Here is a 22,944-nt window from a genome sequence, read left to right as displayed (position 1 = left end):
GCGATTCCATCAGCTTAATAGTACTGGTTTCTTCCTGGTTTATTGGATTTCTCCAGTTTCTTGACAAGCTTAGAGGTCAAATTCAGAGGTGATATGTAAGATGGTGTAAGTTAGATATAAAAGAGTCTATAGGCAGGTAATTTACTTGCTGAGGAGCCAGGAGATGGCATAAATTCAGAATGGGGGTGGCCTACTTTAGTCCACAAAATTGTACACCTCCTATTAGATGCTTTTCTTGCTACTTCCTTCCTCTGGGCCATTGGTCTGAGAGTTACCCCAATTTAGACTCCTGTACACTGTCTCACTGGACAAATTCAGAGAGGATATGGTAAGGGTGAGTAAGTTACACTTTAGTAAATGGATAAGGTTTAAGGGAGGCTAAAATGGTGTAACATACACACTGATGGATCCAACCAAGACTCTTAGACTCATCTCTCAATTGATCTTATGATTTGATATATTGACAACAGAGGAGCTATCATGAAAGCCTTGAGGGTAGCTTTGCCTAGTGTTAAGGTTACCTGTCACCTTCAGTTATATGACTCTTTTTTTCAGTTGCTTATAATGTTTCCAAACTTTAACTATTTGGGCTGCATTTGTCCAAGCCTTGTATGTGTCTCAGGCAGAAGTTGTTTGGAAAATTGTTAGTCAGAATGGTTCTGCTGTTCCTGAGAATGGGGCTAGGGAAAAACACATTGTTTTGCTCATGTTAAAGAATTTGGAGAACCTTTTATTTGAAAATAACTAGTACTCTCCTGCTTTGGAGCAGAGGCTTGCTATCTGGCTGCGGGGGTGGCCTTTGTGTCAAGGCTGTGGCTTTTTCCATCCCAATAAAAATCTGGCCCAGTTTCACTGTGTTGTAAGCTTTTGAAAAATGGCAGTATGTACATGATCAGTAGCAACTTCTTTCAGCAGCTATTTTCCCTGGTGATTCTGTCCTCACTGAAATCCTCCCGTGCACGGTTGAGCAAGACTTTCCTTGCAGTTGTAGCTCTGGTCTGCTATGGGCCAAACCAAAGCTGGACACAGAAACTGAGAGCAGCGAAACTCTCTCTCCTGTGCTATTTCCTGCTGGGGTTGGGTAATGTGGAGGAAGAAGCTGCCTGATTCAAAAAGATAGAGGGCTGTCATATTTTGGGGGCCAACCTAAACCAGTGAGAGGTTGTCACCTATTGCCCTGGAACCCTGAGTGTCTTAAAATGCTCTGTGGCTGTAGTCTGTCTGTCTGATGCTCCCAGCCAATATATGAACGTGCACTGAGTGGTCTAGGTTGAGCACCCCCCATCCTCTGTCATTGGGATGCTCTTAGAGACAAGATCTTGATCTGCAAGGGCAACTGATTAGGATAAACAGCCGGAGGGGAGTAAAAACTAGGACTGGAGTCTGGTAGGAGGGAGAGGGGACTGAGTCTGGTACTGGCAGGCAGAGGGAGAGGCTGGACAAGTGTGGGACTGAGGAGGCAGATGGGGACAAGGGGTAGATTGAGATTGGATGAGGAGTTGGGATTGAAACTGGGACTGGCTGGGTAGGTAGCCTAGTAGTGAGGATCAATGGGGCTGGAGAAGGAGGTCAGGAGAGAGGGGAGACTGATCTGATGAGGAGCTGAGGTGTGGGGTAAAACTGGAACTGTCCAGGCAAAGAGATTGGGACAAGAAACTGGTGGAGGGAGAGAGAGACAGAACTTGGATGAGGAACCTCAGGAAGGAGCCTGGAATTGCGAACTACAGGAGACAGGGAATGTGGCAAGGTGGGAGAGAGACAGATCAGATGAGGCGTATGGGGGGGTAGGAGGACTGAGAATGGCTTGGCCAGGAGACTGGGACTGGGATGAAAAGCCTGAGGAGTGGAGACTGGGACTGGCTAGGTGAGGAGAATGGGACTGGGAAGAAATGGGGTGAATGTGGGCACAAATTCATCTGCCCTAGAACCCACTTTCTTTTAGAGCCTAGAATGGAACCCAAGATTGCTTGACTCTCACCATTACTCTTGTCAGCAGAGAAAAAGTACGACACCTCTACCCCCATGTAACGCGACCCGATATAACGCTAATTCTGATATAATGCGGTAAAGCAGCGCTCCGGGGGGGGGGGGCGGGGGGGGAGACACTGAAAAACTAAGTTTCCCTTGTGGCACCTTAGAGACTAACTAAGGTGCCACAAGTACTCCTGTTCTTTTTGTGGATACAGACTAACACGGCTGCTACTCTGAAACCTAAGTTTCCCTTGTTAAGCTTAAATTTTGCTTTCCTTAATTTCATCCCATTATTTTTCATTATACCTTTTGTAACATTCCCTCTGCCTCGAGTGGAATTGACAGCTTTTGGATATTGATACATGGTAACTGTTATTGATTGCTATTCTGCTCAGTTCTATGTTAAGAACTGCTGAGTCAGGGTCTGCTCTCTGGATCTGAGACCAGAATTTCCCCCTCTGATAGCAACAGTTTCCAATCTCCAGGATGCCATTGTTTTGGTCTGTAAAAAGCATGATGATTTTGTAGTAAACTATGCTAATCAAATTGTCATCTTTTTTCATGCCCCAAAGATATTGAGAATCAGAGCTCTGAAAGCAGGGCATTAAACTATCTTCTCTACATGAGAAGCTAACCAGCTATAGAATAGACTCATGTAGTGACTTTTTAAATAAGGTGTCCTAATTGTAATGTGTGAGCATATCTTCACCCTTTTTGATGCTGAGAGTAATATTGGCAGACTCTTCTTGCACGTTCTTTAATCCATGTCAGGCCTTATTAACAGAATGTCAAAGTCAGATTGCCCACAGTGTACATGGACATGCATACAAAATGTAACCTATTTTCCTAACATGGGAGAGGACTGAAATTTTAATTTCATAGATTTCACTGCAACTCCTAGAGCATTTAGTTTTTCAGGCAAATGCTTTATATGGCCACCCATCATTTAAAACTGTGTCCCAACCTAATTGCATTATGAGCCTATTAACTCCCAGCTAATCATCCAGTCATGGCTAATTAATCACATCTCCTGGTTGTCCTGTTTAAAAAAGACTTGTTTTTCACACCACTGAACAGGAAACTAACGTCTGATTTCATTTCCAGGGTAGCCTGTGTACAAAGGGGGAAAATTTGACCCACTTCCTTGGTCACTTATGGCTCAATAGGAAGTCAAGTCAGTTGGATTCCTCTGTGTGTGTCTGAGGGGGAAAGATCTGAGGAAGATCTATGTGAACTCCCTGTATGCAGTGAAACAGTTCAATGGCTTTCTATGCCTTTGTGATAAATGAAGTCTGGGAGGGTAGCTCCCTTTGATGGACAGCCAGCCAGTTAGCTGTAAAATCTCTCTTGGTAGCTGTTCTCTACTTGCTTTACCTGTAAACGGTTAAAAAGTCCCCCAGGTAAAGAAGAAAAAAAAGTGAGCATCTGACCAAAAGAGCCAGTGGGAAGGCTAGAACTTTTTAAAATTGGGAAAGAAACTTTCCCTTTGTCTGTTGTTGTCTCTGGGCTGAAGAAACAGGCAGCAGGAATGCTGTGTAAAGTCTGAATCAGATATGAAAACATCAGATCATATCTAGAACTACTTTTAACAACCCAAATATGTACGTAAATTAGGAATGCTTAGGAAGACACGATTAAGTTTATTTCTGTTTATTTTTTAAGGCTTGTGGACTCCTCTGTGCTAATCCCAGATGCTTTTGTTTGCTTGTAATCTTTACGATAATCCCCAAGAAAGCTGTTTTGGGTGCTTAATTTTTGGAATTGCTCTTTTAAAATCTAGCAAAAGCCTAAGTTCCAGATGTATTTTCTTCCGTTTAGTTTTTAATAACATTTACCTTTTATAAGAACAGGATTGGATTTTTGGTGTCCTAAGAGGTTTGTGCATGTTGTTTGATTAGCTGTAGCAACAGCTAATTTCCTTTGTTTTCTTTCTCAGCTCTTCCCTGGGGGGAGGGTGTGTGTGTGAAAGGACTTGAGGTTGCCCTATAGGCAGGAATTCCCAGCTCCTTCCTGGATCCAAGGGTGTTTTATGCATTTGGGTGGTGGCAGTGCTTACCAAGCCAAGGTCAGAGAAAAGCTGTAACCTTGGGAGTTTAATACAAGCCTGGAGTGGCAAGTATTAATTTTTAAAATCCTTGCAAACCCCCATCTTCTGTACTCAAAGTGACAGAGTGGGGATTCAGCCTTGACAGCCTTAGAATGGAGGAAAATGATTGGTTCAGGAAGGGGTACAAGTGTAGCTGATGATTTTATGAATATTTCATATCTGTCTGCTAACTCTTGTCTCCACCCCAGACTTTAGGGGGTCATGGATGGGACAGCTCTGCTACTGCAGCAAGGGGAAGGAGGTTAGATCTGTTACCCCACCTCTGCCCAACCCTACTGGGCCACCACAAATAGACTTCTTACTTTGTGACTGTCTGATTTAAATTTAAATCAATCTTTTTTTCACAAATGTGTTCTGTTTTTTTTAAAAGCCACTCGTTTCGTAATCAAGTCTAAAGGGTACATGTTTAGCATGCCAGGATTTAGCCACATTACTAATGGTAACAATCCTGTGATCAAATCCCATTATAGTGCTCAGAATAATAGCAGCTCAGTGCTTGTCTGTGTTTGGCTAGCTCTCTAAATTTTAAGGAGTGGATATGCCTGTATGGTCTTTCTCATGTAAAGACCTAGATGTCTTCTCTGAAATGTACTTTGTCACTTTCACTGTGTAGAAGTCTGCTCTTTTGCATCTCTTCATAATTGTCTTCGCAAAAACGATTTTGTAGAGGAGACTTCTGAGGGGTTGGTTGAGCAGTGAGAGGAATAGACTTTCCCCTGTATTTTCAGGCTTCTTAATGGGAGTGTTTTGAGAAGATGGGGAGACGGTTGGGAGATGTCCAGGCACTCTCCACGCCAAATTTAAACATTGAGAGGGAGGACAACAGGATAAGAACGGATATAGCCAGAGGGAGGGGTTTGGACATAAGGAGGGGGGGGGATGGATACTAGACCAATAGGTCATACTGGTGGTACTGGGTCCCTACCAAATTGGGTAACACAGGTGAGAGAAGCCAAACAGCAAAAATTAGGATGTTTGTTCACCAATGCGAGAAGCCTAGGTAACAAAATGGAGGAATTGGAGCTCCTGGTCCGAGAATTGAAACCGGATATCGTAGGAATAATCGAAACATGGTGGAACGGTAGTCACGACTGGAGTACAGGTATGGAAGGGTATGTGCTGTTTAGGAAAGACCGAAACAAAGGTAAAGGTGGGGGAGTAGCATTGTATGTCAATAATGAGGTAAACTGTAATGAAATAACTAGTAATGGAATGGATAATACGGAGTCTGTTTGGGCAATGGTCACATTAGGGAAGAAAACTACTAGAGCCTCCCCTGGGATAGTGATTGGGGTGTGCTATAGACCGCCGGGATCTAGCCTGGATATGGATAGAGAACTCTTTAATGTTTTTAAGGAGGTAAATACTAATAGGAACTGTATGATCATGATCATGGGAGACTTTAACTTCCCGGATATAGATTGGGGAACAAATGCTAGTAATAATAATAGGGCTCAGCTTTTCCTAGGCGTGATAGCTGATGAATTCCTTCATCAAGTAGTAGCTGAACCGACGAGGGGGGATGCCATTTTAGATTTGGTTTTGGTGAGTAGTGAGGACTTTGTTGAGGAAATGGTTGTAGGGGACAACCTTGGCTCGAGTGATCATGAGCTAATTCGGTTCAAAATAAATGGAAGGATAAACAAAATTGCATCTGAGACTAAGGTTTACGATTTCAAAAGGGCTAACTTTACTAAATTAAGGCGACTAGTTAGGGAAGTGGATTGGACTAACATATTTAGGGATCTAAAGGCGGAAGATGCCTGGGATTATTTCAGGTTGAAGTTGCAGGAGATGTCAGAGGCCTGTATCCCGAGAAAGGGAAAATGGTTCGTAGGTAGCAGTTTTAGACCGAGCTGGATGAGCAAGCGTCTCAGAGGGGTGATGAAGAAAAAACAGAAAGCTTACAAGGAGTGGAAGATGGGAGGGATCAGCAAAGAAACCTACCTTATTGAGGTCAGAGGGTGTAGGGATGCAGTGAGAAAGGCCAAAAGCTGGGTAGAGATGGACCTTGCGAAGGGAATTAAAACCAATAGTAAAAGGTTTTTTTAGCCATATAAATAGGAAGAAAACCAAGAAAGAAGAAGTGGGACCACTTAAAACTGTAAACGGAGTGGAGATTAAGGATAAGCTAGGCATGGCACAATATCTAAATGAATATTTTGCCTCGGTCTTTAATGAGGCTAATGAAGGGCTTAGGAATAGTGGTAGAGTGACTGATGGGAATGAAGGTGTGGGGTTGGAAATTACAGTATCCGAGGTAGAAGCCAAACTTGAACAGCTTAACGATAGTAAATCCGGCGGCCCGGATAATCTTCATCCTAGAATATTAAAGGAATTGGCGAGTGAAATTGCAAGCCCGTTAGCGATAATTTTTAACGAATCTCTAAACTCGGGGGTTGTACCGTTTGACTGGAGATTAGCTAATATAGTTCCTATTTTTAAGAAGGGGAAAAAAAGTGACCCGGGTAACTACAGGCCTGTTAGTTTAACATCTGTAGTATGTAAAGTCATGGAAAAAATATTAAAGGAGAGAGTAGTTATGGACCTTGAGGTCAATGGCAATTGGGACAAATTACAACATGGTTTTACAAAAGGTAGATCGTGCCAAACCAACCTGATCTCCTTCTTTGAGAAAGTAACAGATTTTTTAGACAAGGGAAATGCGGTGGATCTAATATATCTTGATTTCAGTAAGGCATTTGATACGGTACCGCATGAAGAATTACTGGTTAAATTGGAAAAGATGGGGATCGAAATGAAAATCCAGAGGTGGATAAGGAACTGGTTAAAGGGGAGACTGCAGCGGGTCGTATTGAAAGGTGATCTGTCGGATTGGAGGGAGGTTACCAGTGGAGTTCCTCAAGGTTCGGTTTTGGGTCCGATCTTATTCAATCTATTTATCACTGACCTCGGAACCAAAAGTAGGAGTGGGCTGATAAAGTTTGCGGATTACACGAAGTTGGGGGGTATTGCCAATTCGGAGAAGGATCGGGATATCCTCCAGGGAGATTTGGATGACCTTGTAAACTGGAGTATTAGTAATAGGATGAAATTCAATAGTGAGAAGTGTAAGGTTATGCATTTAGGGATGACTAACAGGAATTTTAGTTATAAGCTGGGGACGCACCAGTTGGAAGTAACGGAAGAGGAGAAGGACCTCGGAGTCCTGGTTGATCGCAGGATGACTATGAGTCGGCAATGTGATGTGGCCGTTAAAAAAGCTAATGCAGTCTTGGGATGCATTAGGCAAGGTATGTCTAGTAGAGATAAGGAGGTGCTAGTCCCGTTATACAAGGCGTTGGTGAGACCTCATTTGGAGTACTGTGTGCAGTTTTGGTCTCCCATGTTTAAGAAGGATGAATTCAAACTGGAACGGGTACAAAGAAGGGCCACTAGAATGATCCGAGGAATGGAAAGCCTGTCGTATGAAAGGAGACTTGAGCTCGGTCTGTTTTCCTTAACCAAAAGAAGGTTGAGAGGAGATATGATTGCTCTCTTTAAATATATCAGAGGGATAAATACCAGGGAGGGAGAGGAATTATTTCAGCTCAGTACTAATGTGGACACGAGAACAAATGGATATAAATTGGCACTCGGGAAGTTTAGGCTTGAAATTAGACGAAGGTTTCTAACCATCAGGGGAGTGAAATTCTGGAACAGCCTACCGAGGGAAACAGTGGGGGCAAAGGACCTCTCTGGCTTTAAGATTAAGCTTGATAAGTTTATGGAGGGAATGGTTTGATAGGATAACGTGATTTAGTCAATAGGTCAATAACGTGCGACCACTGGTAATTAGTACCGAGGGTCAGTGTTGGGATATTGAAAGTCTTTTTCCTGAGTGTCTGGCTGGAGAGTCTTGCCCACATGCTCGGGGTTCAGCTGATCGCCATATTTGGGGTCGGGAAGGAATTTTCCTCCAGGGTAGATTGGCAGTGGCCCTGGGGGTTTTTCGCCTTCCTCCGCAGCATGGGGCAGGGGTCGCTTGCTGGAGGATTATCTGCTACTTGAAGTCTTTAAATCAGGATTTGGGGACTTCAACAGCTGAGTCAAGGGAGAGAATTATTTCAGGAGTGGGTGGGTCAGCTTTTGTGGCCTGCATCTTGCGGGAGGTCAGACTAGATGATCATAATGGTCCCTTCTGATCTTAAGTTCTATGATTCTATGAATTATTAGAACATTTACAGTTAATTATTAGAGAAGACCCTGAACTTTGTATTTTGGGCCTGTCTATAAAAAGAGCTGAACTGAAGCATCAAACCTAGCCAAACCCTTTGGGAGAAGGTTGGATTCATATCTTAACCCCATTTGAACTTCATGAATCAGCTCCATCTTTAGTAAATATATGAAGAAAACTGGCAGTCTTTCATTGTTTCTATGTGTGAAAAGATCCTAGTTTCCATGACTATCAGAATGGAAAACAGTGAGTTTTCTAATTTTCTTTTGATAACCGCCCCTGCCCGCAAACTAATTGAATATGAAGACTTTATTTGCAGTATGCAGTACCCAGTTTCCAAGGCTGCTATGTTCAGTTGAAAACAGTGGAGGATAGGAGTAAGTTGGATTTATATCTGCTCTCCATTCTTCTTTGTGGTAATGCCCACAATTCTATTACCATGGGTATTTCAGCCTTGGGGTCAGAACCAGACCAGAACCATTAGCAACAGGGGAAAGTCCCGCCTCATGAAATTCCCTCCAATTTTTAATGCCATCACAACAGCTGGAAGCTCAGCCAGCCCTTCCTGCTGCAGAGCTTTTCTCAGAGAAATTCCAAACTTTAGTGTCCCAGAGCTGCATTTGATTTTTGGGGAGATTGTCTTCTCAGTCCGCTTCCTGTTGTGAAGTGTTTGAAGAGGCTGATGTCCCATTGAGGGGTGAGCTGGGCTGAGGAAGGAGGGAAGCGAAAGCAAGGGTCTGCATATCCTGCTTCCCCCTGACTAATCGAGTGTCTTGTTGGGGAGCTCAGTTGGTTCTGCGGGCAAAGTTTTCCCTCATAGCCCAGTCTGGGTGGGGTTGCCTTGGCCTCCTTCCCTTGGGAAGGAAAAGACGTGGGTGGGATTGGAAAGATGCTGTCTCTGGGCTAAGCAGCTCCTTCCTGTCTCCATTAGGGGAATGAAGCCAGAAGGGCAGCACACCAGATGGAAGATTTCCCTGTAGCCTGCACCAGCTACCACACCTCGAACTGTGGTGCTCAGCTGTGCTTCATTTCCCTGCACACCATGGAGAGAGGGCACAGGATATGGCACAGATGCTGCCAACATTAGAGAGAGCAGTAATGGGCCTCTGCACTAGTCCAAATTTAACTGGTATTGCTACCCAGCATAAATGTGGCTGTTTTCCGTAGTCAAGGTTTTGGCATTTCTAAATGGGGGAGAGCTTTACCTGAAAGAGTGGACTCTTCACGATGCAGGCCCTTCACGGGCAGCTGAGTCCAGGCAGGCATTACCTCAGCCCCCTTCTTCAGGCATGAAAACTTTTAGGTGGCATCAGGCCAGGAATAAATAAACAAATATGAATTGTCACCTAACACTACAAGTGCCCCCATATGCTTTCACAAGGAACACTAATATGGGTGGACAGGACAGTGATACAGGTATGGTCCCTTAACCAAAACAGCATATGATAGTAAAGACTTCTCCCTGGGTGCGGGGGAGAGGGGAAAGTGGCATTCAAACCTGTTTCATGCAGGTATATGGGGTTTGGTCCTTGGGATTCAAAACGCAGACACATCAGTTTCTAGCTAGTGATATACTGGGAAACATTATGGCAAACTCAGGCTATTCAGAGTCAGAAAAGTTGACATACAATCCTGACTTCTGCAAGATAGCGTAGAAAGGAATCCAGTTGTATGGCAGACTGAAGCATTCCAATGAAGTGCAACAAGAAAAAAAATACTTCTTTTCAAGTCATAGCTAGAAAAAGTGCAATGCTAATAGCTCTGAGGCAATAGAGGGCAGCTGTTAGAATTAGACTTCAGATTAATGCCAAGTCCTTTCAATCTGGGAACAAAAATAACTATGTATAGCTTTGATCAAATGAGAGTAAGAATCATTAGGAAAGGGATAGATAAGATGACAGAAAATATGTTGCCTCTATATGAATCCATGGTATGCCCACATCTTGAATACTGTGTGCAGATCTGGTCACCCCATCTCAGAAAAGATATATGGAATTGGAAGAGGTTTAGTAAAGGACAACCAAAATGATTAGGGATATGGAACAGCTTCCATTTGAGGAGAGATTAATAAGACTGGGACTTTTCAGCTTGGAAAAGAGACGACTAAGGGGGGGGATATGATAGAGGTCTGTAAAATCATGACTGGTGTGGAGAAAGTAAATAAGGAAGTGTTACTTGCTCCTTCTTATAACACAAAAACTAGGGGTCACCCAATGAAATTAATAGGCAGCAGGTTTAAAACGAAAGAAGTATTTCTTCACACAATGCAGTCAACCTGTGGAACTCTTTGTCAAAGGATGTTGTGAAGGCCAAGACTATAACAGGGTTAAAAAGAGAACTAAATACATTCATGGAGGATAGGTCCATCAATGGCTATTAGCCAGGATGGGCGGGGTTGGTGTCACTAACCTCTAGAGGTTTGCTAGAAGCTGGGAATGGGTAACAGGGAGTGGATCACTTGATTACCTGTTCTGTTCATTGCCCCTGAAGCACCTGGCATTGGCCACTGTTGGAAAACAGGGTACTGGGCTAGATGAACCTTTGGTCTGACCCAGTATGGCTGTTCTTACATTCTTATGTCCAAGAAGGGTTCCCTATGGAACTGTGGAAGAATTACAGGAACAGCATTACCCCATCCCCAGTCTCAGCAACCTATGGAAGGGGTTTTATTCATGACATGAATAAAATCATCCATCATCTACTTTAGATCAGAACATTACAACCCACTCCACATCCTATTTCTACCCTCAGAATTGGAGACAAACAGAGCAGGGCCCTCTCTGAAACAGCAAAATAAATTCTCAGTGGAGGCTTACCTTCAAAGCATTCCCATGTCACCATTCCAGACAATTATTTTTGTTCTGCAGATGGATGGGAGCCTTTCTTTTTTCCCACCCCGAGCTTTGATTATTGCCATTTGGTCTTACATTTGCTCCTGGGGTATCCAGGAACATGGTAGCAAGAAATATTAGCTTTAGGGAAGAAGAAAATTTATCAATCTCTTCCCAGACAATTTTTTTGACCAGAGTTCTGTACAGAGACAAAGCTGAAACAAACACACACAGTGATATAGTTCTTGGATCCAGGATGAACACTCACATCATAGAATCATAGAATCTCAGGGTTGGAAGGGTCCTCAGGAGGTCATCTAGTCCAACCCCCTGCTCAAAGCAGGACTAAACCCAACTAAATCATCCCAGCCAGGGCTTTGTCAAGCCTGACCTTAAAAACCTCTAAGGAAGGAGATTCCACCACCTCCCTAGGTAACCCATTCCAGTTCTTCACCACCCTACTAGTGAAAAAGTTTTTCCTAATATCCAGCCTAAACCTCCCCCTCTGCAACTTGAGACCATTACTCCTTGTTCTGTCATCTTCTACCACTGAGAACAGTCTAGATCCATCCTCTTTGGAACCCCCTTTCAGGTAGTTGAAAGCAACTATCAAATCCCCCCTCATTCTTCTCTTCTGCAGGCTAAACAATCCCAGTTCCCTCAGCCTCTCCTCATAAGTCATGTGCTCCAGCCCCCTAATCATTTTTGTTGCCCTCCGCTGGACTCTCTCCAATTTATCCACATCCTTCTTGTAGTGTGGGGCCCAAAACTGGACACAGTACTCCAAATGAGGCCTCACCAGTGCTGAATAGAGGGGAATGATCACGTCCCTCGATCTGCTGGAAATGCCCCTACTTATACAACCCAAAATGCCATTAGCCTTCTTGGCAACAAGGGCACACTGTTGACTCATATTCAGCTTTTCGTCCATCGTAACCCCTAGGTCCTTTTCTGCAGAACTGCTGCCCAGCCATTCGGTCCCTAGTCTGTAGCAGTGCATGGGATTCTTCCGTCCTAAGTGCAGGACTCTGCACTTGTCCTTGTTGAACCTCATCATATTTCTTTTGGCCCAATCCTCTAATTTGTCTAGGTCCCTCTGTATCCTATCCCTACCCTCCAGCATATCAACCACTCCTCCCAGTTTAGTGTCATCTGCAAACTTGCTAAGGGTGCAGTCCACACCATCCTCCAGATCGTTAATGAAGATATTGAACAAAACCGGCCCCAGCACCGACCCTTGGGGCACGCCACATGATACCGGCTGCCAACTAGACATGGAACCATTGATCACTACCCGTTGAGCCCGACCATCTAGCCAGTTTTCTATCCTTACCGTCCATTCATCCAGCCCATACTTCTTTAACTTGCTGGCAAAAATACTGTGGGAGACTGTATCAAAAGCTTTGCTAAAGTCCAGAAATAGCACATCCACTGCTTTCCCCTCATCCACAGAGCTGGTTATCTCATCATAGAAGGCAATTAGATTAGTCAGGCATGACTTGCCCTTGGTGAATCCATGTTGACTGTTCCTGATCACTTTCCCCTCCTTTAAGTGGTTCAGAATTGATTCCTTGAGGACCTGTTCCATGATTTTTCCAGGGACTGAGGTGAGACCGACTGGCCTGTAGTTCCCCGGATCTTCCTTCTTCCCTTTTTTAAAGATGGGCACTACATTAGCTTTTTTCCAGTCATCTGGGACCTCCCCCGATCGCCATGATTTTTCAAAGATAATGGCCAATGGCTCTGCAATCTCATCAGCCAGCTCCTTTAGCACCCTCGGATGCAGTGCATCCGGCCCCATGGACTTGTGCTCGTCCAGCTTTTCTAAATAGTCCTGAACTACTTCTTTCTTGTGCCAGAGAAATCAATCCTAGGCCTGGGCTGAGGATGAATGCTATCAGGTACCAGATCCCATCTCAGAAGAATGTTAACAGAAGATAAAGATGGCCATAAAGGAAAACAAGTAGTGTCACAGAAACAGAAAATTAATTCTTATTGGAGCCTGTTGCGACTTCTGATCCCACACACAGGCATGCTTCAATATTCTAGATCAGAGGTTCTCAAACTAGGGCTGCTGCTTGTTCAGGGAAAGCCCATGGCACGCCGGGCCGGTTTGTTTACCTGCTGCATCCACAGGTTCGGCTGATCGCGGCTCCCACTGGCCACGGTTCACCGCTCCAGGCCAAGGGGAAGGTCCTACAGCCCCCATTGGCCTGGAGCGGTGAACCGCGGCCAGTGGGAGCCGCGATCGGCCGAACCTGTGGACGCATCAGGTAAACAAACCGTCTCAGCCTGCCAGGGGCATTCCCTGAACAAGCGGCGGTCCTAGTTTGAGAACCACTGTTCTAGCGTTCAGATGAGTTCTGTCCAATAATTCCAGGTCTCTCCTCTGCATCCCACCCTATCTCATCCATTAGAAGAGATCCAGCTCTAGTTGTATATTCTGTATTCTCTCAGCTGGTGAATGCAGAGAATCCCATTTTTAAGGGATCTTCCCAATTCATATCAGGGAATGAATACCAAAAAGAGAGAGCACAACATCCACCCACTATAGCACAATGGTACATTGAGGTCTTGAAGCAGTATCCCTTCTAGAGATAACAGACCTGTGTAGGTCATGGCAGTCAACATGTCTGATAGAGTTTTCATAAATCACTAGGAAGAATGTGATCAGCCTTATCTCTGAGAGCGAAGTTCCATCTTGGGTGGAGCAAAGTTTTCCTCTCTGAATGTACACTTCTCACTGAGTAGAAGATGAACACCACAACTTAAATTCTAGAAAATTGGATTAGCAGAGTGACTCCTACACCCAGAAATATCTCACTCATGGGAAGTCAGTTTGGTGGGCTGGTTCTTTATTGGTGTGCATCTGGATAAAGTGCACAATAAAGTGCTCTTTTGTTTCCCTGTTTCAAGACCCAGGAGGTGAGATGGAGAATGACCTCTTGCAAAATGGGCAAGGTCCCTGCTGTATGTCTTTTCACCTTTTCCGCTGCTATTCACAGCAATACATATGATAGGAATGGGACAGTAGCGGTGAAACTGTTTATACCTTTCTGGCTGAAGAGACTATTGCTTTCAGGCTTGATTAAACTAGAATTGAATCTTGAGATTTTACAGCGGTCTGCTGTTGCAAAACCAGTCCTTCATCTGAGACCTGACAGATTTAAAATGAATACTTGGATAATATGATGATTTCTTTCATGGACACCAAAAGAAAAGCCAAGAAATAGAACTTATTCCATTGGCTGGTGCAAAGTCCGCAGCTAACTACCATGTTAAACTAGTGAAACAGCCTTAAGTTCCTTCAGGAGAGCTTTAGTGTGCTTGTACAAGTGTGTCCAAGCAAAAAGTGAATGTTTTGTAGTATGTTGTCAGTATGGTCATGAAAAGAAAGTAATGTACAAATCCTAATGTTATATGCTTCATGGGAATATCAACCTTATTCCAGCTACAGGTGTGTAGAAAAACCTCTCTCTCTCTCATATATTTTGCCTTGTTGGCTGTTGTGAAAAAAAATCACTTGGGATGAACTGAAAATGAATTCTATTAACTCTTTGGTGAATCAAAAATTATTTTTGGGTTGAATGAAATATTTTATTTTGACAAAATTGAAAGGTTTTTTTTCAATTTTAATAATTTTTAATGGTTTTGATTTTTTCATTAGAAATAAAGTCACTTTGAACTGAAAAATTAAAATGTTTCATTTAAAAAATGTTGAAATTTTTTTAAATCAAAACAGCTCAGCAAAACGGACTCATGCTCAACATTAGTGTCGCTGAATCTGTATTTTCCACTGGAAAAAAAAATTGTACAAAAAATGTTGTCTAGCTCTAATTCCAACCCCACAAAGTCAAAGAATATAACCCTGGAACCTCATTCTGCTGTTTACAGCACTACACATATTGAATCCCAGCACGAGGTGGTCGTATACTCCTGTCCTTAGAGTAGGCCTCCTGAAGGTGATTATCTCCAATTAGATGAGTTTATTTTTAATTTGCAGATGGGAGTGTTCTCTAATGGACTAGTACTGTACTTCTAATTCAGACAGAATGTCCTCATAACTGTAATAGCATTCATTCCCTACATACATTCAAGAAATATTCCTTAATCAGTTAAGCATTTTGCATATTAGTTATCCGGTCTTAGCAAATGCTATTTTCTTTCTTTTGGCCAAAGTTTTAATATAGACATCAGAGTCTATGAACACTACTTATATTGCCTTCCATATTTCATTGGGCTTTTGTTGTCCTGTGTAATAAATAATGGTAGAGGAAAATGGCAATATTTACAGGCCAGATTTGTAAAAGTTAGGATCTTAAGGCAGTACTGAGGCATTTACATAAGTGGCTTGATTTTTGAAAAGTACGGAGCCTGCAGCAGCTTCCCTTGACATCACCAGCATTAGAAATATGGCAGCATTAATGCAGAGTGGTTGCTGGTGTATTTATCACCATGCTGTGAAAAATATATTGCAATATCTACAGTAGTGTGATTTCCTGACCCTATTGAAGTTAATAGCAGTTTGACCATTGACTTCATTAAGACCAGGATTTCACCCTAGCATTCTCACTATTTACAGCAAGAATGAGAGGCTTTCCTAGAATAATAAGTGTATGTAATATGGTTTTAGTGACGATTTTGCCTGAGGAAGGACTAAAGGCTGCAGGATTTGGCCATAGTTAAGAATGGAAGGATTTCCAGTCGAAGTATGTATATTCTTACACTAGATTAAGGGTCATTCCCTCAAAGGTAGGCTCCAGGGGTGCATCCACAAAATTGCCCATGCGCCATTATGCTTGCAAAACTTGATATACATGTGTACAGCTCAAGCAATTCCACCCATAGACCAGTCTGTACATGTCCTTTTTGTACATGTTCAAAAGCCTGTAAGTACTTGCAAAGGGAGGGTTTTGCGAGCGCCAGTACACGGGTACAATGTGTACTGCAGCATCTCAGAATGTGGTCTAAAATTAAGCTTGACTCTTGAAACTGTAAAATGTTTTTGCTGTCTGCTAAAACAAATAGACAAGTCAGCAATAAGGAGGCAATTGATTAATACAAGTAATAATGCAGCTTGAGCTTTAAGTGGATTCACAGCCTTCCCCAAAACAATTCTCGCTGCCCAATTCACTTAAGTAAAATTTGGATTAGCAGGAAAACTTCCTGAAGAACCATGGCAACATGATATAGCTTTAATTAATTTAGCTCTCTTGGATCAACCTTCCATCTGATTGTGAAGCAAAATAGCACACACATGCAATTTCAGTATAAGGGATGTCAAGAAAACAAGATGATGAATGGCAAACTCTCAAGTGAAATTAACCTGACTATTCCTTTTCATCTAGTAAGACATCTTTTGTCTTACTGCTTTCTTTTGGCTTTAGGTCTTACCTGTTTTTGTATAGCATGGCTTGTCGTTATTTCTTATCCATCTTAATTTATTTAAAAACATAGCATAATTTTGAAAGGCTTCTCTAATGTTGACTGCAGCAGATAACAAACCCAGGGTTAAGGTAATACATGTTATTGACAATTCATAGAATTGTCATAATGAATCTCAATCCAAACAGTCAAAATCCCAGAAAACTAAGAACGAATGACAAGTTGAAAGTTGTATAACAGTTTTTCTTCTCCACTAGTGGAATGTGGTAGTGTTGAAAATCCAAAACTCTGTACTAATTGAAATGATATATAATAAAAAGAAAATATTTGATATTTATTAAACAGCTTTTATAATAAAACCTACATTTGGGACTGGAGCAATCATTATATCATAGGGATTCCTTGGGTAATAAGAAACCAAAACATTTTTTTAAAATTACTCTTTTTTTGCTCTAAAGTATCAAGTGAAAATTATAAAGAACTTCTACAGTGGTCTCCTTTAACAAAAGATCAGCATTAGTTAGGAGTAAAACACTAGAGCATATGATATACTCTATTGCAGTATTTTTTTATTCTAAGTATAAGGAAATACAGAGCTATCTTAGACATGGTAGTTTGGTGAAATACTAATTTTTTTTTAGTGGCAGCCAGTGTATTTCGGTAGACAGTCCTTTGTCTTTCTGAAACTTTATAAAGAGGGCCCAAACGTTTTACGAGGGGATAATTTTTAAATGAATTACCTTATTAAACATTGAACCTGATTGACTAAGACAGATCTCCCCGCCCCTCCCCAAATGTGTATAAAATGACACTTTGGTGTGTTGTTTTCTACTGTTTTGCACATAATGTCCATTGATGTTGGGAATTATATGTTCCAGGTGACTGTGCAGAGATGAGGGTTGTTATACCCTCCTCCCATATTAGTTTTCTATCTCATAGCATCCCCTTAAAATGACAAATATTGGAGGGAAGCCATTATACCCTCTGAAGCAAAACGTTTGCTGTTGTGGCTGAGCACACAGAGGGGAGAACAGGCAGATTCTTTAGTGTGGAAGCCTGCAGCATACTTCAGAATACAGTTAGATTTGTGTTCTAGAATTTAGTATTGAATTAATTGAACTCCAAATGTGCGTTAATCTTATAGTTAATTATCAGACTTTATGGTCGACATTTTAGGCTTTCAAAATTTGAAGTACTTTGCAGAAATTAATATTCTGAAAAAGATAGCTGTTGGCATATGGGGGAGGAGGGGAGATAAATAGGCAATGGCTTCTTTTTACTCATCCCTGTTAGAGATTTCTGAAAATGTGAAACTGTGGTTCACTATATTCAAAGATATAGATGACTGATTTTTTTGCTTTTTCTTTCTACAGCTAGTTGATGTGGAAAAATGGGTATGTGCTTCTCTCTTTTATTTGCTTGATCAAAAATATTCCATGTTTGCCATTAATTCTAATCTGTCTGTTTTGGTATCCTGTGTGTGTCATAACACTTGAAGTTGCAGGGCTCAAAAGAGAGGCTATTACATTATCAGGCAGGGCCTGGTGATTTCGGAATCATTTTTCCATCAAAAATCACACACAGAAATGATTTTCATTATTATATCTTTTGTAATTATTACTTCTATTGTAGTATTAAGCCCTAGAAAATTCTGACTATTGCCTTACAATTTTGAGCCTTGCTATCTAATGTTTTAACTCCATCCTGTAAAACCTCACTGTCTTTTTCCAATGCACACATTGTAATTTCGCAATGCATGACAATAAGATAATTGTTAATACTGGTAAATGATAGGTGTCATTTTATGGAGCTCCAAATTCTCTGTGTGCTGAATATTTTAAAATGGTGAACAGCTGCCTCAGAATATATACATTTAAATGGTTTATAAATGTTATGGAAAAAATCTCTCAGCACAAATGTTTTATTTTGTGTTCCAGACTTTACATTTAGTAAGAAATAATGTACTGAACTATTTCAAGCCAGCCGGGTCAAACTTTCAAAAAGTGGCCTTCAGCACTAGTGTGTAATCCATGCTTCCATGTGGTTCTCTGTCCCTTTCCCCCCTCTAATGGCTGCACCACATATGAGCTTGAATCTGATAAAGCCTTTGAGCTATCAGACTTGGATCTTTTAGTTCAGGCAGTTGAAGGTCATGCTTTTGATCAGATGTCCTAGGTTCTATCCCTGCTGCTGATGCCCCAGCCAGGGCATTACAAGGGGCAGCCTGTATCAGGATTTGAGATGCAGGCCGGGGGTCTCTGTGCAAACATGTGATATAATTTCCATGTAAAAATCCATTTGCACAAATAGTTTTTTCCTGTGTAATTATCCTATGTAATTTCTATCATCTGCCCACCTATGGGTGAAGGTGCTTATGCACATTCAAATGGAAAGAAGGTAGAGGCCCTTTTGAAAATTTGGCCTGGAAAGTCTAAAGACCTTCATGATACATCTGTGGCATCCTGTTTCTGTATGTAAATGGGAACAATAGCAGTTCTATAGTTACATGTCTTATTAAGGTTCCAGTTATAGAGGATTAATACATATTTAATAGCTAGTTAATAAATATTAATTCAACAGTTATAGATTGTTACATTCTAATTGTAAGTGTATGCTTAATATAAGGGTAGCAGAACAATTTTTATATCTGAGGATTTCAAATGCTTTATACAAGCTGTGACAGACCCAGACCAGTGGGGTACAGGAGTCTGGTAGAGGGCAACTGTACTGGTCACTGGATGAGTAGTTTTCTGTTCCCTGAGTGACCAGAGCAGGGGCTGCACTCAGGGGCGGCTCTAGAAATTACGCCGCCCCAAGCAGGGCGGCGCGCTCGCCGCCCTTCCCCGGTCCTGCGGCCGGGGCAGAAGTGTCTGCGGCGGGTGCGCTGGTTCCGCGGCTCCGGTGCAGCATCCGCAGGCATGCCTGCGGGAGCTCCGTCCGAGCCGCGGGACCAGCGCACCCGCCGCAGTCATGCCTGCAGGAGCTCAAGCGGAGCCGCGGGAAGAGGGGACCCTCCGCAGTCAAGCCTGCGGCAGGTCCGCTTGTCCCGGCGCTCCGGTGGACCTCCCGCAGGCATGACTGCGGAAGGTCCGCCGGAGCCAAATGCCGCCCTGCCGGGACAATGCCGCCCCATACGCCTGCTTGGCGCGCTGGGGTCTGGAGCCGGCCCTGGCTGCACTAGAGTAATCAGGAACCTGCTAGAACTAATTAAGGCAGACAGGCTGATTAGAACACCTTCAGCCAATCAAGGCAGGCTAATCAGGGCACCTGGGTTTAAAAAGGAGCTCACTTCAGTTTGTGGTGTGTGTGTGAGGAGCTGAGAGCAAGAGGCGTAAGGAGCTGAGAGTGAGAGGGTGTGCTGCTGGAGGACTAAGGAGTACAAGCGTTATCAGACACCAGGAGGAAGGTCCTGTTGTGAGGATAAAGAAGGTTTTTGGAGGAGGCCATGGGGAAGTAGCCCAGGGAGTTGTAGCTGTCATGCAGCTGTTACAGAAGGCACTCTAGACAACTGCAATCCACAGAGCCCTGGGCTGGAACCCGGAGTAGAGGGCGGGCCTGGGTTCCCCCCAAACCTCCCAACTCCTGATTAGACACAGGAGGAGTTGACCCAGACTGTGGGTTCCACCAGAGGGGAAGATCACTGAGGTGAGCAAATCTGCCAATAAGCGCAGGACCCACCAAGGTAGAGGAGGAACTCTGTCACAAAGCATTAGTGAAGTATGTGTTGATAGGGAATGGAGTGTATTTTTAAACAGCGAGGGTCAAATGCTCCTCTCAGGTTATCCCATGTGACTCCATTGTTTTTATTGGCAGTGCATCAGTGTAATTGAGAGGTAACTTGGGCCATGACTAAAGTCAAGTTCTTATTAGTTGATTGGAATCTTAGTGATGTCACAACTTTGCACTAACTTCTTGCATTTTTTTTCTGGCATAGTAGTAAATAGTATTTTTTCAACATAAAATACATTTTGGGATTTGGGATAAATACATTGTTTGTAATATGCCCCACCAGGATATGCAGTATTTGGCTGTAGAAGCACCTGTCCTTGTCAGGGTCGGATTAACACACAGGAAAACTCGGCATGTGGCTAAGACACAGATTCGTGGCGGGGAAAGGGAGCGGTGGCAACAAGCATGATACTCACTGTGACTGGGCTAGCTATGGTATGGATCTGTTGGGACCGGCAGCTCATCCTGCTGCTGCTCAGGGTGTTGCTCGCTGTGACAGATGGGCAGCTGATCTCGTTGTTCTGCAATCCAGTGCACCAGGTCATAACACCACTCACTCAGATTTGGCTTGGCTTCCCCTCCGGCATGGTGAGCAGTGCCCTGAGCAGCGGCAGGATGAGAAGCTGGTTCCAGCAAATCTGCAGCCTGGCCATGGTGGGTGTACTTGCATGGCTGTTTGTTGTTAGCCATAAGAAAGTAGGGGCCTAGAACTCAGTGACAGGTCAATCTGGCCCTGGCCCTGGTCCTTGTGCTTTACAAAGCACTTGAGATATGAATTGGAAGCCTAATAATGCACATTCTGACACTGTTTACTGCTTAACCAAAATAATAATTCTTGACGATATTCATCCAATTATAAGAATAAGCCAGATATCTGAGCATTCTCTGTATTTCTGCTTTGGAGAAAAGTTTAGTTCAAGTTGCTAAGTCCTGTTTTTCATAACATCAGAAATCTTGGGCTGGATCCTTATTGTGCCAAGCATGTGTAGCTAGGGTGGGAAAGATGACTCTAAACTACCTTACGCCTCCCAGGATACTGGGATTGAACTGACCCCTGGTGAAAGTTAGATTAGTCACAGTGCTTAACTCAGTATACCAGTGTCTTGACCATCTCTGCTGTAGCCCAGTTCGGAGTGCTTCCTGTCTGGAGGGTGTGGAGTAGGTGGTATAAAGCCAGCTGTGCTAGCTTTAAATCACTGTGAAATGTCTCTAGCTTTAGGAAAATCCCCAACTTTAGGGTAGTTTTAAGTGGCCCTTGCACTCCTGGAGGTTGCTAAGAGGACTTAACAAAGGCTGGGCCTCTGGCCTTTAGTATGTTTTTTGGTATATATTATTTGGATTAGAGCTGAGTAAATAACAGATTTTTTTGTTGTTGTTTGGTTCCAAAAAATCAAAGGAAAACTTGTTTCTCTATGGCCCCATGAGTTTTGATTGTCATGCATAGTGGCAATTTCATAGTCTTTCATAATGACAATGCATAGTCATGGGGCTAGAGTGAGAGAATTACTCTACAGTGTAGTGGTTAGGGGAGTCACTTAGGATTTGGGAGATCCATGTTCAAATCCCTCCTCCACTGATCTGTTGATGCTATTCCACTTTGCAGAAACAACAAGAGACCCATGTTATAATGCATCAGTTTAGGGCACTCTCCTGCAATGTGTGGTGACCCAAGTCCAAATCCCTTTTCCACATCAAGCAGAGGAGGGAATTGAACCTGAGTGAGTGCTCTAACCACTGGGGTAAAAATTGTAAGGGTATCAATTGCATCTGAGTCCCAAAAATATGTTTTAGAGTTTAAACTATTTGGTGAATTCATGAGTAGTTTTGACTCAACTGGAACTACACTTTTTTGGCGAATAAATTATTTGTCCAAAAAATTTCACCCAGCTCTACTTTGGATTAATTCAGTTCATATTAAAGGAACATAGCAACTTGAAAATCACAGGAGAAATGTGCAACTATTTGCTAGACAGAAGCAGAAAGCTGTTCAATATACTGAATACGTGATCATTGAGGCTGGACCCCTTGCCTCATTCCATATATCCATTCACAGACTGTTTCACAGGAAACTGAAATTCCATTCAGCTTCCTTATGTATGAACAAATCATAGAATGCAGAGAGATCATTTACTTGTTGGAAAATTTCCACTGATTTTATTTATGCAGGTGTGCATAGTCATGGAACAACAATAGATTGTTGTTGTAAAACATAAACCAGTGCACATGGGTGAATTTTTTCAAACTATTTCTATTCTGCCAAATATGTCTGATTTTATTTGAGCACTGAAAGTCATATCTGTAATCTAGAAACTATGGGGCTGATACAAAGCCCGTGGAAGTCTTTCCATTGTCTTAAGTGGGCTTTTGATCAGAGAGAGGCTTTCTGTGGCCCTGATCAGAGAAACAGGAATTTGCTTAAATGCTTTGCTGGATCAGGGTCTATGTATCTGCAAAATGTTGTCTTTCCATCACCATCCTCTGAGGCACTAAGAGCATCTCATAAAAAGTTCAGAAAGATTAATAATACAAAAGCCTCTTTTTTCCCATACTCCTTCATGTTTGAAAACAGCGCAACTATTTTTGGTGAAATTTTCAGGAAAAAGATAACTGAGAACAAGTATACCAAATTTCAACTGAAAAGATGCAAAGTTAAAAAGAAATTGAAAATGCCCTTTTCAGAATGGAAATGCTTGGACTATCTTATTATAGAGGTTGCTATGCATTCCACTAGTAATAATGCAAAT

The 22,944-nt window shown here is 42.6% G+C and overlaps 1 protein-coding gene across 1 annotated transcript in view; it reads left to right on the top strand.

Moving 5' to 3' along the window:
* Window positions 1-22,944, top strand: part of RYR2 (ryanodine receptor 2) — a 697,632-nt gene that overhangs the window by 208,618 nt on the left and 466,070 nt on the right. Inside the window, exon 4 of the mRNA XM_039529228.1 lies at window positions 17,845-17,865. Within this exon, the coding sequence (XP_039385162.1) occupies window positions 17,845-17,865 (21 nt within the window). The remainder of the gene's footprint in view (window positions 1-17,844; window positions 17,866-22,944) is intronic.

This window comes from Mauremys reevesii, linkage group 3, assembly GCF_016161935.1.
Source record: "Mauremys reevesii isolate NIE-2019 linkage group 3, ASM1616193v1, whole genome shotgun sequence".
Taxonomy (NCBI): domain Eukaryota; kingdom Metazoa; phylum Chordata; order Testudines; family Geoemydidae; genus Mauremys; species Mauremys reevesii.
The sequence above is the reverse complement of the archived record's forward strand: the minus strand, read 5'-3'. Positions and strand labels throughout refer to the sequence as shown.